At 41.4% G+C, this 18,174-nt stretch overlaps 1 protein-coding gene across 1 annotated transcript in view; it reads left to right on the top strand.

Moving 5' to 3' along the window:
• LOC136438311 (ATP-dependent DNA helicase Q4-like) overlaps window positions 1-5,490 on the top strand; it is a 34,405-nt gene extending 28,915 nt beyond the window's left edge. The window contains exons 5-12 of the mRNA XM_066433073.1: window positions 181-333; window positions 623-860; window positions 1,076-1,274; window positions 1,934-2,037; window positions 2,791-2,968; window positions 3,309-3,456; window positions 3,927-4,061; window positions 4,609-5,490. Coding sequence (XP_066289170.1) covers window positions 181-333; window positions 623-860; window positions 1,076-1,274; window positions 1,934-2,037; window positions 2,791-2,968; window positions 3,309-3,456; window positions 3,927-4,061; window positions 4,609-4,710 — 1,257 coding nt within the window. The 3' untranslated portion in view covers window positions 4,711-5,490. The remainder of the gene's footprint in view (window positions 1-180; window positions 334-622; window positions 861-1,075; window positions 1,275-1,933; window positions 2,038-2,790; window positions 2,969-3,308; window positions 3,457-3,926; window positions 4,062-4,608) is intronic.
• The last annotated feature ends 12,684 nt before the right edge of the window (window positions 5,491-18,174 follow it).

The raw sequence follows: 18,174 nt of genomic DNA, 5'->3' as shown, positions 1-18,174 counted from the left end.
TTAGATCTTGAGCATTGATCTTTATGATATGGTATGTCAGCAGGTGTTGGCAAAATGAAGAAACTATTAGATTATGGGCCTCCTGGTGACTTTCCACGGTAGTGCAACAGGACATCAGGTTTAGAGATCTTTTAGACTGTTGATTTGTTGATTTTGAGATTGTTTTTCCTGTCTCCCCAGGGTTCTGACCTGTGTGAGTTGCGACGCCACACCTACGGCAACTCGGTTGACAGAACGACAGTGAAGAAGCTCCTGAGGAAAATCTTCCCGCGCTGCCGGTGTCGCGAGAAGCTACAACAGCAGCAGAGACACGAGAGAGCTTCGCAGGTGCAGGTCAGGGGCACTTTCTTTGTTTTACTTTGACTGCAGATTTTTTAGAATTATTATTATCTTTATTGCATTTCACAAAATGATACAAAAACACATAATACAAACAGAGAAAGTTTAGCCACGGATCCACTCAGATACTATGAGTAATGAGCATGTAGCAGGGAGATCCCTTGTTTGAGAGCTTGTGAGAGCTTGGCTTGACTGTTAAAGTTGTGTTCTTGTAACACATGTTTAGCCTTGGAGATCATGATGAATCATGATGCATGAGCTAAAGTTCTTTCTCATTTTCTAGGATGCAGAATTCGAAGACGATGGGATCGACTACGCCATGCTGTCTGAAGACTGTGACACCCCCGCACAAGTGTCTGCTGACCCTGACTCTCCTAACAACGACCAGAACACAACTTGCACAGTTTCCAACCATGCAACTACCGACAGTTCTGAGGACACCCTGCCTTGTAGGTGTCCTGGGCATGTGGTGGCAGTGCCTATAGAAGCTGCTGTGCAGGCACTGGACATGACGGAAGAAGGTCAGCTATGGGTCCTTCACACTTGTTTGGAGACAGTACTGACTCAAAACCGATTAGAGGACTTGGCTTCTATTTTTCTAACCTATTAAGTGAAAAGAAATATCATTTATTCTCTTCTTTTTCGAAATTTCCTCTTCCTCCAAATAAAGTTGACAAGAATTCTTGTTTAAATTTACGACTTTGTTGTACATGTTTATCCCCCCTTGCTTCTGCAGGCATCGCCACCTTGCTGTGCTACCTGGAACTGCACCAGAGGAAGTGGATCGAGGTGCTCCAGCCAATCAGAGCCTTCTGCACCATCCAGTTCTACGGGGGACCAGGGTTGCTACGGCAACTGGCCCGGACGAATCCCATCATCGCCGCGGCGGTCGCCATGGACAGGAAGAAGGGAGTGGACCACTCTGCCAGCGACAGGTCAGACTGGGCTCGACTGTTTGACTGTCAAGTCTTACTACGCTAACATTGATGTCTGTAAAGCACTGTATGCCACATTGGTCAGAAGTAAATTAGAATATTGCTCTCCTTTGTGGTCTCCACACTCTAAGAAGCTTATGTCTCTAGTTGGAGGGGTGCAACGCCGGGCAACTAAATTTATTTCAGGACCTCAGGCTAGTGGGAGGGTAACTTGTAAAGGTGCTTAGCACGTATTTTGCCTTCCCTTTCACATTGCGATCAACTCTAATAAAGAAATTAGCCTGGGTACCATCCTCCGTAGTAACCACTGGCTCAATGTTTCCGCTTGGTAACCAAGAAAAGATTGAACCAGTGTTTTGATACTACGGAGGATGATACCCAGGCTAAAGTTTTATCCGATCCGAAGGATTTTTTTCTTGTACAATTCAAACAGTTCTATAAATTGTCACACTTGTCTGTTGTCTTTAACCTCTGTCCCTGCAGGTTAGAGTTCAACGTGGTGGCGCTGGCAGACAAGATGGGGTGGGACCTTTAGCCGGTTACCCTTAACCTTTAACCTCTGTCCCTGCAGGTTAGAGTTCAACGTGGTGGAGCTGGCAGACAAGATGGGGTGGGACCTTTAGCAGGTCACCTTTAACCTTTAACCTTTGTCCCTGCAGGTTAGAGTTCAACGTGGTGGAGCTGGCAGACAAGATGGGGTGGGACCTGGATCCAGTCAGGAGGGACTGCCGGGCGCTCAAGTGGAAGAGGACGAACACAGGAGGTGGGGAAAGGCCTGAACCAGAATCACAGATGACTGTGCTTTGCTTTTGAAACTGCAGTTCTGTCTGTAATTGATAGGGGCCTCTCTTATCTTAGATATGTTATAAAAGTACTTTTGTGCAGGGATGCATTTTTAAACGTTGCCAGCCAATGAGACAAACATGTGTCAGGAAATACCTGGATTACAATCAATGGTGACCATTCTGTATGTAACACTGCAGTTCTATCAATAATCAATAGGGGGCTCTTTTGGATGTGCTGCTGAAACTAGTTTTGTGGGTCTCTTTTGTACTTCTGAAAGTTGCAGCCTTTGAACTTAACAGACAAGCAGGTGGCAGAGATAAACCCTCTTAGCTTTGGGGATTGTAGTTTGCGCCATGATCAATAGGGATCTCTCTTAGTTATGCTTTCGAAACTGAAGTTTGCTCAATGATTGATAAGGATTACTTTAGCCATAGGCCATTGTCTTTGGGAACTGCACTTTTGTCCAAAATCAGTAGGGGTCTCTTCTGCACCACTGCAGGTTACCAGCGGACAGGCCTGCTAGTTGAGTTCATAATGATTGATAAGGATTGCTTTTACCACAGTCTTTGGGAACTGCACTTTTGTCAAAAATCAATAGGGGTCTCTTCTGCACCACGGCAGGTTTCCAGCGGACAGTCTTGCGCTGGTGGGGTTTATAATGATTGATAACGATTGTCTTTGGGAACTGCACTTTCGTCCATAACTGATAGGGGTCTCTTCTGCGCTGCAGGTTACCAGCGGACGGGCCTGGTGGTGGAGTTCACGGACGTGTCGTTCCTTCTGCGGGCGCCGGGCGATCTTACTGACGACGAGCTCGACGTGGTGTCGGATTTCCTGTACGGCCGCGTTGAGTCCCAGGAGCGGACGGAGCTCAGGCAGCTCAAGGCCGTGTTCGACGCACTCACAGAGTAAGACATATTTTGTATCTGCATCTGCATCTATATAGTCGTTATAACCTCCATTCGGCGTAACACACCAGCTGTATCTGTATAGCTGGTATAACTGCTATACATGTAATTGTTTTTATCTCCATCAAAAACGGAGATATTGTTTATTGTGTGGCATGTCTGTGTGTGTCTGTCTGTTTGTGTTTTCAGACTATTGTAGTCAGCATGACTCAAGAACCTCAAGAATGAGTAGCATTGTGTCTCACGTCACTGAAAGGCTTTTTTATGACCCTTTAGAATGATATCTCATTTGTCAGTACATACAAATGTCTCTTATGGTATGGCCTTTTGCCTTCTTCAGCGTGTCCCACGACGAGTTCTGGCACTGTGCTGAGGAGGTGGACCAGACTCGGAGCGAGCGGCTCAAGACGACGCTCAGGGAGTACTTCGAGAAGGAGCCGACACTCAACGCTTCTTCCGACAGCTGTGGGGACGAGGAGGAGGAACAGGTGGGGTTGCATGGGGCTTTTAGCTAGCACGGGGTCCAGGGGTCTTTTGGACTCAAGTACAAGGAAGAAAACAAGGAAGTTAGACCGCCTAAATTTGCAGTGGACCCCAGTGGATGCCCTGTGTCCCACTACTTATTGATGTATTCCTGTATTTATTTCTACTTATCATGTATGACTGGAATGATGTTTACTACATACATTACATGTAAAAAGTTTTTTCTTGACTCCTATTCGTGACCCCTCCCCCTCCACTTTGACCTTGTTAAAAAGCGGCCATGTGGCCAAACAAGCATTTCAAAGGAAAATAAAGGCCTTGACTTGACTCACCATTTCTTTAAGAAACCTGAACTCCTTGACGTCTCAATCCCAATGATAAATTGATTTACAGTAGTCTCTGATAAATGACCTGCTACTGGAATGGAATGCTCCTTAGTTTAAGAAACCTAAACTCCTTGACATCTCCGTTGCAGGTGCCGCTGAAGAACGAGGGCCAGGTGCGGGCGGACGTCCGCAGCTTCGTGTGCCTCCACCACGACAGGACCTTCACCGGCCGTGCCGTTGCTCGCATCTTCCACGGGATCACCAGCCCCTGCTACCCTGCTCAGGTGAAAAGCAAAAAGCAAGACATCAGAGGGCTTGGAGAAAAGCTGACTATTTATACTCCCTGAAACTGTGTCTCAACATACTGTACTAGAATAAAGGAAAAAAGCATGCTTTTTTTTAATGATATGTGGACCTTAAAGTAACCTTTTTCCGAATTTTCGGGAGGGTTTGTTTAAGAAATGTGTTTTCACATCATTGCAAAAAGCAGTGTGACTGATGTGTATTTGTTGCCGGTTCAGGTATGGGGCTGAGATTGATGGTACTGAACAGTCAGATAAAGGTGGTTGAAAGGCCTTTTTGAAGTCGTAGGAGCAGTGGGTTGTTATCCACAGGGTTATTTTTTACCTTTTAGTGGAGGTATGCAGTACTGACGTGTGTTTGTCACCTGGTTCAGGTGTGGGGTCGAGACCGGCGGTACTGAACAGTCAGATAAAGGTGGTCCAAAGGCTTTTTTGAAGTCGTAGGAGCAGTGGGTTGTTATCCACAGGGTTATTTTTTACCCTTTAGTTGAGATATGCAGTACTGACGTGTGTTTGTCACCTGGTTCAGGTGTGGGGTCGCGACCGGCGGTACTGGCGCAGCCACCTGGACGTGGACTTCAACCGGCTACGCAGGCTGGCTCTGGAGGAGCTGGTCAGGATCAGGATGTGAGGAACCCGGCACCTGGACATGTGTCACGTCTTAAAGGAACCAGGTCCCTGGAGATGTGGCTTGTTTTAAAGGAACCGGTCACCTGGAGATGTGTCATGTCTTAAAGAAAGGGAGAACTTACCTGAAGATGTCTTAAAGTATGGGGGAACTTACCGGAAGGATGGGGAAACTTAAGATTATGTCACATCTTAAAGGGTGGGAGAACTGTTCTTAAAGAATGTCAAAACTAATTCCAAATGCTACCTCTAGATTGCACAGACCTTTGGAAGAGTTGAGATGTTTTGTCAGTTACTCTTCTCAGACATGTACTGGCAGGAAACAACTTATAAGATTCATTCAGGGAAATTTTGTTATTTCTTATTTAATGTACCTTCATATTTGTGCAATATGGCTCTAATGAGAGTGATTTCATCAGTGTAATAGAATATTTGTACACTGGCAGCTCAGGTTCTAGTAAGCTATAGGTACACATATCCTTTAGAGTGAAAAGATGTACTGTGTGAAATTCTATATGGTAGCCTTGTGAATGATACAGTTTATACCATGTGTTGCAAGCCAAGCAAAAGGCACTTTTTGATACATTTGTACAGGGAAGTCTTTTAATTTCATTATTTGTCTACTGTAAAGATACAAGGTATACTGTATGTTTTATTCCATTTTGAATGAAGAAGTTAAACAACGGTTGTATTAATAAGGTAGATATCACCATTTTATATGCAGGTATAAACTTTTAAGTTTTGCTTATTGAAAAAATATCATTAAAAAATTGAATGGGCAAAACCCAAGTCTTCATTGTGGTTTTTGACTAAATAGACAATTAAGCTGTTTAATTAATGCTGACTGTTTGGATCAGTTTACCTTTCTTCTACTTCTGTGATCTTCATTTGAATTGAAGCATGGTACTTTTTCGAGTAGCTGTAGTGGAATGCGGCCTGACTACGACTCATGTTTTTAGGCAGGCACAGCTGCCCTACTCTTTTCAATAAGTGTGTTGTGTTCTTTCACAGGGCCGCCAACTTTACGTCCCATCTGAAAGTACAACTCTCTCTCCCTCTTTCTTTCTGTCTCTCTCTCTCTCTCTCTCTCTATATATATATATATTATGTATATATATATATATATATAATATATATATATATATATATATATTGTGATTGACATACAAGTCCAAACAAATGTCATAATATACATTAATACGTTTATTATGACATTATATATATATATATTATATATATATATATATATATATATATATATATATATATATATATATATATATATATATATATATATATATATATATATATATATATATATTGTGATTGACATACAAGTCCAAACAAATGTCATAATATACATTAATACGTTTTTAAAAATAATATATATACAGTAATGTAAACTATGTGCTCTCTCAAACTGTCTCAACTCTCTCATAAATATCTTTCAAAGTTTCTTTTAAATCTCTCAAAACCTCTCATATACATCTCTCTCCAGGTTGGATCCACCATCATGTATACAAAATATACATACTATTTCAGTCTTGTACAATCTTCATTGAGGTACTATGTCTAGTTTGCGAATGAAGGTTAGACATTAAGAACATTATGTAATACACAATTAATCAAGCAACTGGATAAATTCACAAAAGACATGTTTCAGACAGCAATCACTATCTTTCATCAGTGACAGAATATCTTCTCAAACCCACATCTGCTGATTACTAAACATTCACCAATATACATGAACATCTGTCTCAACCACATCAATGAAGGTTACAGATCCAAGTAGAACATTACGTAAGATAAGTCAAGCAACTTCAAGAATTATCAAAGAGTCAGATGTCTCAGCATCCGCTATCTTTCATCAGTGAAAGGCTCAAGCATTGTTAAGAACATCTCATAGAGATTCTTTTAAACACCTCTCTAAAGTCTTCTCAATACCACATCTGCAGTCAATCATTGCACAAACAATATAAACATCTCTCCATGACCATGTTATAACTTCTAATAATTTCAGGTCAGATCCATTATCGTGCATATATACAAAACGTACATGTGATTTCATTCCTTCATGTCTTACACAATATGCCATTATATGAAATCGCACGAGTGATAAGTGGTACAATCAAGTTACTTGTATTTACAGAAATGGCCTTTCTGCTAAACACAAAAGTGAACATATCACTGAACAGATTTTGAACTTCAGTACTCAGTGCTTACCACGGTAAAGGCATAAGTTTGAAAAGTCATCATGAGTGATATCATTCCATGCAGCATTTCTACTCCGTACAATTTACCAGAACTAATAACGCCTAACGCGGAAAGTTGGGAAACTTTTGTTTTATCTCTACTTTGACTTTACTCTTTTATTTACAATGGTACCCCATTCATGGGCCGAGAGTGATCAAGGCATTTTGTGACTGGGTCACCAAAATAGTGTTGGAATTTCCATTTTCTACCCGATAAACAGCATTCAGGCATAACACACCAGTTTTGTACAATAAATACATCTACATCGTTGTTACCCCCATATAGCCCTATCAGGGACAAAGTAGGGGGGAGTTGAGGTCCCGGGCTAAGGCGGGCAGGCCTCCAGCCTGGCACGGAACGACTCAACGGTGGGAGCCATTACAACCGTGCCAGGCAGGGCATTCCACTGGGGAATAGTACGGGGGAAGTATGAGTGTTTGTATGTGTTGGTCCTTGGTTCTAGCGTAGATAGTTTGAAACTTGAGATGGTGGCTCCCCCGGGTGCGCACCTGAGCTGGTTTCAGTAAACTGTCGGTGTCTACAGCCTGCATAACAGACCAGGCTGTAAGGTTTAATCCACTCGCATCAGGAAGAACTCCAGGCGTACTCTTACTAAGTGTGGTGGGTTAACGTTCTTTAACGTGCTCGATGTGTGGCTCTCAAACACGGGACCTCCGGCTTTAGGCCCTTCCGAGAGGACGTCTCTAACCGAATCTAATACAGGATTGATGAAGAGACGTCTCCAAAGCTCTCCAGAGGAAACTCTTTATGTTATGTGTAATGTATAAATATTTGTCAAAAGCTAGGTACCCATTTTCACCCGAGTCGAGGTGAGTGAGCAAATAGATGTAAAGCGTCTTTCCCAAGGGCGCAACAATGGGGCATGCTAGGGATTTCAACCAAGAACCTTTAGATTCCAAGTCATCATTCTAAGTCATTCTAGTCATTCTGATACTGACCCTGTCCTGTCTGATCATGACCACTGCTAATTTCTGCAGATGTTGGGCCCTTCGGTGGTGTTCCCACCTCAACATACATAGTATTTGGCTGTAAGGCAGCTAGCACTTGGTCATGTGAGAGATTTCCAACTTTCAGAGATGGAGTGTGAGACTGGCCCTGCCCTGTCTGATCATGTCCACTGGTCATTACAGCACCTGTAGTGTATGCGTTGGATTCAGTGATGGCCTGAGACTGGCCCTGCCCTGTCCCCATGGTCTGATCATGACCACTTCTCATTTTTGTAGATATCAGGTCTTTTACTGGCGTTTTCAGACCTGCATACATAGGGTTCATCTGTAAGGCAGCTAGCACTTCATCGTGTGATAGATTTTCAACTTTCAGAGATTGACTGTTAGCCTTAGACTGGTCCTTCCCTGTCTGATCTTGACCACTGCTTATTTCTGTAGACTTTGGACCCTTTGATGGTGTTCCCACATCTACATACATAGTATTTGGCTGTAAGGCAGCTATCACTTCATCATGTGAGAGATTTCCAACTTTCAGAGATTGAGCGTTGGTCTGAGACTGGCCCTGTCCTGTCTGATTATGACCACTGCTTATTTCTGTAGATGTTGGACCCTTTGGTGGTGTTCCCACATCTACATATATAGGATTTGGCTGTAAGGCAGCTAGCACTTCATCATGTGAGAGATTTCCAACTATCAGAGATTGAGTGTTGGTCTGAGACTGGCCCTGTCCTGTCTGATTATGACCACTGCTTATTTCTGTAGATGTTGGGCCCTTTGGTGGTGTTCCCACATCTACATATATAGGATTTGGCTGTAAGGCAGCTTTGACTTGGTCATGTGATAGATTTCCAACTTTTAGAGATTGAGTGTTAGCCTGAGACTGGCCCTGCCCTGTGTGATCATGACCACTGCCTATTTCGGTAGATGTTGGGACCTTCAGTGGTGTTTTGAAACCTACATACATAGGATTTGGCTGTAAGGCAGCTATCACTTCTCTATGTGATATATTTCCAACTTTCAGAGATTGAGTGTTAGCCTGAGACTGGCCCTGCCCTATCTGGCCATTACCACAGTTCAGTACAGCAGCTGTAGTGCTTGTGTTGGATTCAGTGATGGCCAGAAACTGACCCTGCCATGTCTGATCATGACCACTGGTCATTGCGGCAGTGCTGGTGTTTGTGTTGGGTTTAACGATGTCCTGATACTGGCCCACAACTTTGTACAGAGAATCCAGCTTTGACTTTGAAGCAGTCGGCCCTGTGTTATATGATGGATTGTTCATGTCCAACGATTCGGTGATAGCCTGATACACTGTCTGATCATGACCACTGACTGTTACAGCGGGTGTAGTGTTTGTGTTGGATTGAGTGGTGGCCTGAGACTGGCTCTGCCCTGTCTGATCATGTTGGCTCATATCTTCATACTGTTGATCATAATCACTTATCAATACAGTTGTGGTGTTTGTGTTGGTTTTAGTAATAAGCTGAGACTTGCTCTGCCCTGTCTGATTATGCTGGTTCATATCTTCATACTGTTGGTCATAATTACTGTTCACTACAGGAGCTGGGGTGTTTGTATTGGGTTTGGCGATGGCCTGAGACTGGCCCTGTCCTGTCTGATTATGTTGTTTATCTACATCTTCATACTGGTGATGTCCACTATCAGCTGTGGTGTTTGTGTTGTCACTTTCATAATGGTTCATTATATCTGTGGTGTTTGTTTTGTGCAAAGCTGAACCAGAATTCCTTACCCTCCTTTTGCACCAGATTGTGATAGTGACAGCAACTATGAGAGTCAACACTAAACCAACAACAGATGAACTGACAACAGTTAGGTGGAAACTGGGACCAGATTCATGGGAAGTACCAGTGACGGCAAGAGTTGAAGCTAATGGTGCCATTGTTATATTTGTCAAGCCTTTCCATTCAGTGTCCCCTGTTGAGTCAACATTTCGTTTGAAGTGCCAGTAAAAGTGAGAGGTAATAGTGCCATTGTGACAGTTATCTGTAATTTGAAATTGGGAATCAGCAACCAGTGTGGCAGATGTGGAGCCTGCAGGATTTGCAGTCGATCGTGCATTTCTGTCTGTATCGCCAAATGGTGAAGAAGATGTTGACATTGCAGATGAACTGAATACGTTTAGGGCATCAACAGGTGGTGTTGATCTACTCCGGTCTTTACAGATCAGATCTTTGGGATTGACATATTTAAGTTTTTGTCCTGAAAGGTTGGTAGGTTGGGCACATCTTATCTGTTCTAGAACTGAAGGAGATTCAATCATTTTTTGCCTCAAGGGAGTCATCTTACAGTCACAGTGCCAGGGGTTGTTGTCAATACGTAGATAAGAGATGGATTCAAAGATGTGATGGACTGATAGGGGAAGGGTAGATAGCTGGTTTGACTGTAAGTACAAAAGTTCGAGCTTGGGTAGATTTGAGAATGCGCCAGACTGGACGTTAGTTATCTGGTTGTAGTTCAGATACAGCTTACGGAGCTTAGGTAGATCTGAGAATGTACCTCGCTGAATACTGCGTATGTTGTTGTTTCCCAGGAACAAAAGTTCGAGCTTGGGTAGATTTGAGAATGTGCCAGCCTGAATGCTGGTTATGTTGCTGATCATCAGTAACAAGCTTGTAAGCATAGGTATATTTGAGAATGTGCCACGCAGAATACTGCGTATGTTGTTGTGGTTCAGGCACACGAATGTAAACTTGGGTAGATTTGAAAATGTGCCAACCTGAATGCTGGTTATGTTGTTGGAACGAAGTTGCAGGTCTTTAAGCTGGGGTAGATTTGAAAATGTGCCACCCTGAATGCTGCGTATGTTGTTGTGGTTCAGGACCAAATCTGTAAGCTGAGCTAGATTTGAGAATGTACCATGCTGAATGCTGTGTATGTTGTTGCAGCTCATGTCCAAGCATTTAAGCTGAGGTAGATTTGAGAATGTCCCAACCCGAATGCTGCTTATGATGTTGTTTCTCAGTTGCAGGTTTTTAAGCTGCGGTGTATTTGAAAATGCACCACCCTGAATGCTGCGTATGTTGTTGTAGCTTAGGAACAAATGTGTAAGCTGGGGTAGATCTGAGAATGTGCCAGCCTGAATGCTTGTTATGTTGTTGTTACTCAGATGCAGGTTTTCAAGCTTGGGTATGTCTGAGAATGTGCCAACCTGAATGCTTGATATGTAGTTGACGCTCAGGTACAAACTTTGGAGCTTTGATAGATTTGAAAACGCACCAGGCCGGATACTAGTTATCTGGTTACCTTTCAAATGTAACTCGCTGATGGATGTTGGGAGTTTCTGAGGAATTCTGGAGATGCCCAGGTTGGAGCATTGGCAGTATGATGGTGCGCAGCTGCAGCCAGCGTCTGGCACGTTGGGCTCCTTCAGGATGATGAGAAGGAAAATCAGCAGGTGTCGCAGCTTTCTCCACATGTCGTCCTGCAGTCTGGATAGAACGAGTACCAGGAATTACATAACTTAAAAGGCAATCAGAGATGGCCGACTTCACACCCTTTATCCATACTGCATTGCAAGTATTGCAACCAACAATGTTGACACACAGTCAGACAGACACACAGACACGTCCAATGCAATACCCACTGTATTATGGCGACATAGCAATGGGGGATTCCAGGTTTCACCTCTCAATACGTCCTCAGTGCTGTTGGACCATCAGAGAAGAATTAATTAACACCATTAATGCAAAATGTTGCATTGCCTTAAGGGGCATATTGTAGAATTTGGTGGGCAAAAACTACAAATATTCAGACTTCGGAAAATCTGCATTCAAATTTACATTTGCAACTTATTTGTATCTTATTTCCAACATATTCCCGTCATTTGTCACATTTCCATCATTAATAAACGACTAAAACGCAAAACGCGCAACATCTAGCTTATTTGCATATATAAATATATATAAGTAAATATAAATATAGCAGTATTTATCGGGCCCCATTTTATGATATGAAAATAAGCTAGCGTAGAACGCTAAGAAATAACCGAATCGACTGTTGCGGTCGGAGATCGAGCGTCACATTTAAATTACCACAAGTGAAAAAACTTCAGAACGTCGCGCGTTCGATCGCGTGTTCGGTGGTTCCTCGGAATGTTGGACGAAATGGCGGACAAGTCAAGCGGCGGTGCACGGGGATTGCGTATATAATTTTTTTCAAGACGTTCGCACGACACAACAAAGTCGCATCCATACGTGAGGAAAATTACTGTGCAGTGTAATAAGGTAGATTCAACTACTGATGTAGAGAAATAACCAAAAGCAGTGAATTTTGTATTCTGTTCCGATCACAATATGACCCTTTAATCTTATTAAATGTAATTTATGTGAAACAAAAATCAAATTTACAAGCCTCTAGATCTGTGATGCAGGTGAATTTTCAGGAGAGTTACCAAATATACGGGGTAGTATGAATAATGTGTTGATGCAGAAACAGACATGCAGAAAGAAAGACATGCTGACAGATATAAGTAGCAAAGAATATTATGTAAGTCTCTTTAAGTGAAGGCTCGACCTTGCTGCTGTTGGAGCTGCTCTCTTAAGGAGGGCATGGAAATACACAAGAGTGTAACAGAAGAGAGACACTGCGTGATGATATTTGGAATGTAGGTAGCTTGAACAGAAATATACACAATGAGATGCAACTTGGGGCTGAATTTCCATAAGCATTGAAGAAAATTCCGGTATTTTTCACGTTTTTTTTTCGTTTCAAGGCATCCTCATTTCAGGTGAAGAATCAGATGCTTTTTCAAGTAGCTCATCAGTGGACGTGAGGTTATACCGCCCTTTTCACGGGGTGACATACCCTTTCGTTGGCTGACATACAAGACGGGGATGCGCCAGGTCTCCCGTCCGGGTGAATGGTGTAAATTAGTGCTGCGTACCAAAACGTAACATCAGGTACATGTACCGGTACGGAGATTAAGGTACAGGTCCGGACCTGTACCTGTACCTGTACCCGTACCTGAACAATTTGAAAAATTAACATGTGTTCTTCTGAACTGCTTCAATAATGACATAAACATCAATAAACTGTTTTCAACTTGTCAGTATTTCTATTCAAAGAACATAACTAGGTTGCCCTTGCTATGAAAACTCCCAGCCTGCCTGAATGATATGTTGCATACTAGTTACGCTGTTCCAAGGTGTCACTTTGGTCACGTTTGGTGTTGCATGAGGCCATGAGATCAGGAGATCAGTCACAAAATAAGCACATACTTGGTGTAAATTTATATCGGTACAGTACCGGTATTTCATGATCCGGTATTTTGGACCTGTACCTAATCAGTTTTTACGGTACAGTACCGGTACGCAGCACTAGTGTAAATCACCGTATGGCTGATACGAGACGGAGTTTCGCTAGGCCTCCATCCGGGTGATTTGTAGTGCATCACCAACTCCAGACAAAACGATTTGGACCATTGCAGACCGGGGCATGCCCCTACTCTTTTTCGAAAGGTGTGGTGGGTTCTTTTACGTGCGCGGGGGGTGGCTCTCCCCAAACACAGAGAACCCATTTTCACAATAGGACTTTATATTTACATGTACTTTAAGGTAGGTGGAACATTGGCATCATTGATATCAAAGTGCTATAATTCCTTGGTGGTTGATGATGTGAAATTCATACATTTGCATTATTCATGCTATATATATAAATATATATATATATATATATAGAGAGAGAGAGAGAGAGATTTATGGCAGACAGTACATAATTGGTATAGATTATGCTAGTTACAACCTTATACAAGCAATGGGTCAAAAATAATAAATGTACAAAAGGCCTAAATATTTCATGAACATATAACGTCTTCAAACGCCTGTTTCTCACTTGAGACAGTCACAAGCTCTGGGCCTTGAATTTTTCTTACACCAACAAAACGTTCTCCTAGACCATACTAAAGAAGGTACATTGTATCATTTACCCCAAAACAGTTGTACGGCTAAAACCCCACGTTATTCTCAATGAACACGAATAAACAAGATTGAAAAGCTTTCACACAGGTGATATATAGTCTTACGTGTATGGTTGGTTAATTGTCTGATTCGCGCTGTTTGAATATTAACGTTTAGCAGGTTGTTCATTCCATGATCTGATGCCTCTTGTATTTCATGTTAACGCTTTTATTCAGATTTTCAGATGAGCAGAAAAAGCACGGTTGTAATTTTTCGCATGAATCTTCAATTATCTTTAATGAACATGAATTGAAACATCCATCTAATGACTATGTTTACATATATAAATTGTTAAATGTGTGGTTTGGGCTCTTTGAATATTAATATTCAGCAAGTTGTTTACTCCCTAATACTGCCTTTAGCTGACATTTCATCATGAACGTTTTGTCATGGGTCTTTCCAGACAGTCCTATAAGATTGCAAACTTTTAAGATCGTATAAACCAGGCTGCAATGTGACAGGAATGAGAAAAATGGTCTATATCGAGCCCCTATGTTGTTCCTCCATTGCAAAAGAAATCAATGCCTTTTCTATTGTTATTCGTCTGCTATTCCGGCCTCTCCTCCCCAATGTGTGTACAGAAAACGGATGTCTTACCTTCAGGATTCTCAAAACTTACCTTTCAAGTTAGTTATTACATTTTTAGTTGGCCCTTTCTGGGCTGTGAAGTCATGAAGGACTTTCCTCAGTCTTCTTGCTGTAGGTGTGCCTCCCAGATGTGAGCTCTGGGTGGCTGCTCTGGACTGGAGTCTGACAAACAGGCTTGGATAAATCTTACTCAATCTGGGCGTGTTGATTGTCTGATGCTGGTTGTTTGAATATTAACATTGATGATGAATAATAATGAATTGTTTGTTCCTAGAAATCGCCATTATGCTGGAAGACTTTTGGGTGCAGTTTTCATATCAGACGCACTTTTAGTTCATGTTAGTGATGTTGAAATGACCTTTGTAAGAGCTAATTTTCAGTATTTGACACTTCTACAAGTATTGGTGACTGTCAGTGAATGCATGTGAACCTCCAAGTTAATACTTTTTGCAAGCTTGGTGGCTTGCTGGAATATTTTACTTCAGTAACGTACACTTACACTACACTGTTATGCTATACTTCTGTCTGGTATCCATCCTATTCTATTTCAGTTAATCTTTCTGCAGGTCTGGTCCCATCCCCATTGAATCATCATTTTTTAGTCCTTTTGTCCAGTATTTGGGGATTATTGTTTAAACCCCGTTACCATGGTGGGGCAAGGGCCCTGTGACGTAGATCCAAACAGAACTCTCCCCTGTATTTCAGGTAGATATTTCAAGGCCAATCATTCCTATATCAAGGAGGAAAAGGAGGAGGAGGAAGCTGTCAGATGTGGCCTTGGAAAAGTGAGCTGGTAGCAACTTAGGCCTCACCATTTCAATTGGTTGGTTCCAGGATTTTTTCCCCAAAAAAATTAGTAGAATATCAATATGAAAACAGAGGGGTTTCAGGGAGTATGTATAGTCAGAACTTCCTCCCCAGGCGTCAGTTTTGGCAAATTCCTCTTGCTAGATTTTACTTTAAAATGTCTGAGAAGCATGGATATAACGTGGTATGGCCTTACATCTCTTGAAGTTCTTATAATTAGTACTGATGATTGTGCTAAACGACCTGGAGGGCATACAGAGCAACCTAACCTAGCTAGTGCATATTGAAGTAGACCTTCAGATCAGGGCAACCTAGCCTATAACCAGGGCAAAATTAGAACCTTTACGCTGATTGATCAACATCTTAAACTCGAGTTAGAGCGTCCTGAACTAGGGGGGCACAAAAACAGTATAAAAGAAGGAGTGGTCCGATCTCTGACATTCTTAATGAAGACGAATAAAGTCAAAAGCGCTGTCATTTCCCATAACTACGAATGACAGTACTGATGACATTTGTCTTTTGTCATGCTCAAACTTAACCCTAATAGGTGACAGATATGTATACAGATGCAGATATTGTACAGCTAATCAGTGATAGTCTTTATTGACTTCACAAATGTCATACTACTACTATACAGTCATGCAAACTTTGTGCTGTTTGGATTCCAGGCTACCACATATGTCACTGAAGGTTAGGCATCCAGACATCTATATATAGAACATTACATAATGATGCAAGAAAGATCAAGTAACAGTACTGGAAAAATTCTCAAAAGAGCCAGATGTTTCGGGAAGATAGCATGAACTATCTTCCATCAGTGACTGAGAATGTCTCAAGAAGTGCTAAACATCTCTTAGAAGATCTTTTTAAGATTTTCTAAATCTCATAAAGATTACAGCAACTAGAAGATTTCAAAGCGTCAAAAATGCTCTGGCATTAAAGATATTCTTAATCTTTCAAAACCATATCTGCTGACAATCATTTTTGCATCAACATATATGCACATCTCTCTCTTCGTATAAACTTGATAGATGATCATTTAAGGATGGATCGATCGTCATACATTAGAAATTGTATATACAAAATGCCATGCAATTTCAGTCCAGCAAATATTAGACATTCTGCCATAAGATTCTATTTCAGGAGCAATTATACAGAGGTACAATCATATTACTAGTACACGTTAGTTTTCAAAATGATGTTTCTAGTAAATACAGAACAGATTTTCAGTTAAGCTTCTATTTTTTACCTTTGTCTCTTCAAACGAAATTAGAAGCTCAAGTCGGCTTACTGGCCACTTTAATTGAGATTATGATGATGATGAATGGGTTATTCAATTAAAATACATCGCAGCCTTTTGGGTTGAATTGTGTATCTCATAACAATTTAAAACAAACAGGTCATTGTCCTTAAAACACCTACAGTAGATCAAGGTCTTTACATATTAAATAGATACGCCAACAATATACTCAAGCAACTGGATAAAATTTTGAAACAGTGACTGACGAAAGACACTGGATGCTGTCTGAAACGTCTGACTATTTCAAAATTTTATCCAGTTGCTTGAGTAATTATTTTTGGCGTATCTTACTACCTGGATGTGTAACTTTCATCAACGCATATTAAATAGACTTTTACTTTCTATGATCATCACAATCGAAACAAACACGTATATAGTAGCTAAGAAAATTAAGGGAAGAGGTACTAGTTCGACAAAATATTACAAAGATACAGATTACATGATTGAAGTCCTAATGAATCTAATAGTATAGACATTAACAATAGAGCAGTACCCATACTACTTCAGTGCATTGCACTTGTAACGCTAAAATGACTTAGTTTATCATCTTTTCTTACATATATCATATGACTTTTAATTGCTTAAACAATGTATTGAATAATATCATTTCATGAAGATTCTCCGTTCTGCACAATGTAGGAAAATTAATCAAACCTAACACTTAAAGTTTGTAAACTAAAATCCAATGTTGCATAAGTAATCCAACATAAAACAAAAAGTTTCGAAACTTTGAATCAATTCTGGTAAATCATATCTCCATCATCACTTTACCATTTACAATCATGATACCCCATTTGCAGCTGCAGGGTGTTCAAAACTGAAGTTGATTGCGAAGCTTGTTTATGGCCATTTAGAATGATATCTCATTTGCAATGATTACATTTTTGTGTAATGACTGCCAGCGTTAGTGGTCTACCCATCCCAGGTAGAACGTTAAAATCCTTTCCACACCTTCTGGTGTATAGGGGCCGTTACCCATTTCTGTTTCTGTTAGATTTGAAGCCAGACTAGGCCACTATAGTAGGGCGCTAAATTAAGGTGGACCACCTGTTGTATATTACGCTAAATCTAGAAATGCAATCCCGTAAAATTTGCCTACCTCGCTTCGAATTACAAGCATAAGACTAAGCGTTCCATAGGAATCACAAGCCATTCAGATAGCTTGCCTATATGTTTGTCACTTATTCATGAGAGGCATGCAGTTCCATATAGAAGTAGGGGGAGTGGGGAAAGCTCATCTTTAGGACAATCGCTTATGCTGGATAGTAAGAGAGCCTTTCCTTTAAGCCGAACATTTCGGGTTTTGGATTTGTGAAGGTGGGCCCATATTTTCATACAGGTGAGACTGCATGGCAGCTGGCCCTCTGGTATCTGTTGGATTTTTGACATTCAAGGATTAAATGATTGGCTGAGACTGGCCCTGCCCTGTCTGATCTTGACCATTGCTTATTTCTGCAGACTTTGGGCCCTTTGGTGGTGTTCCCACCACTACATACATAGTATTTGGCTGTAAGGCAGCTATCACTTGGTCATGTGAGAGATTTCCAACTATCAGAGATGGAGTGTTAGCCTGAAAC

Source organism: Branchiostoma lanceolatum, chromosome 7 (genome assembly GCF_035083965.1).
Source record: "Branchiostoma lanceolatum isolate klBraLanc5 chromosome 7, klBraLanc5.hap2, whole genome shotgun sequence".
Taxonomy (NCBI): Eukaryota; Metazoa; Chordata; class Leptocardii; order Amphioxiformes; family Branchiostomatidae; genus Branchiostoma; species Branchiostoma lanceolatum.
This window is presented reverse-complemented; position numbering and strand designations above follow the sequence as displayed.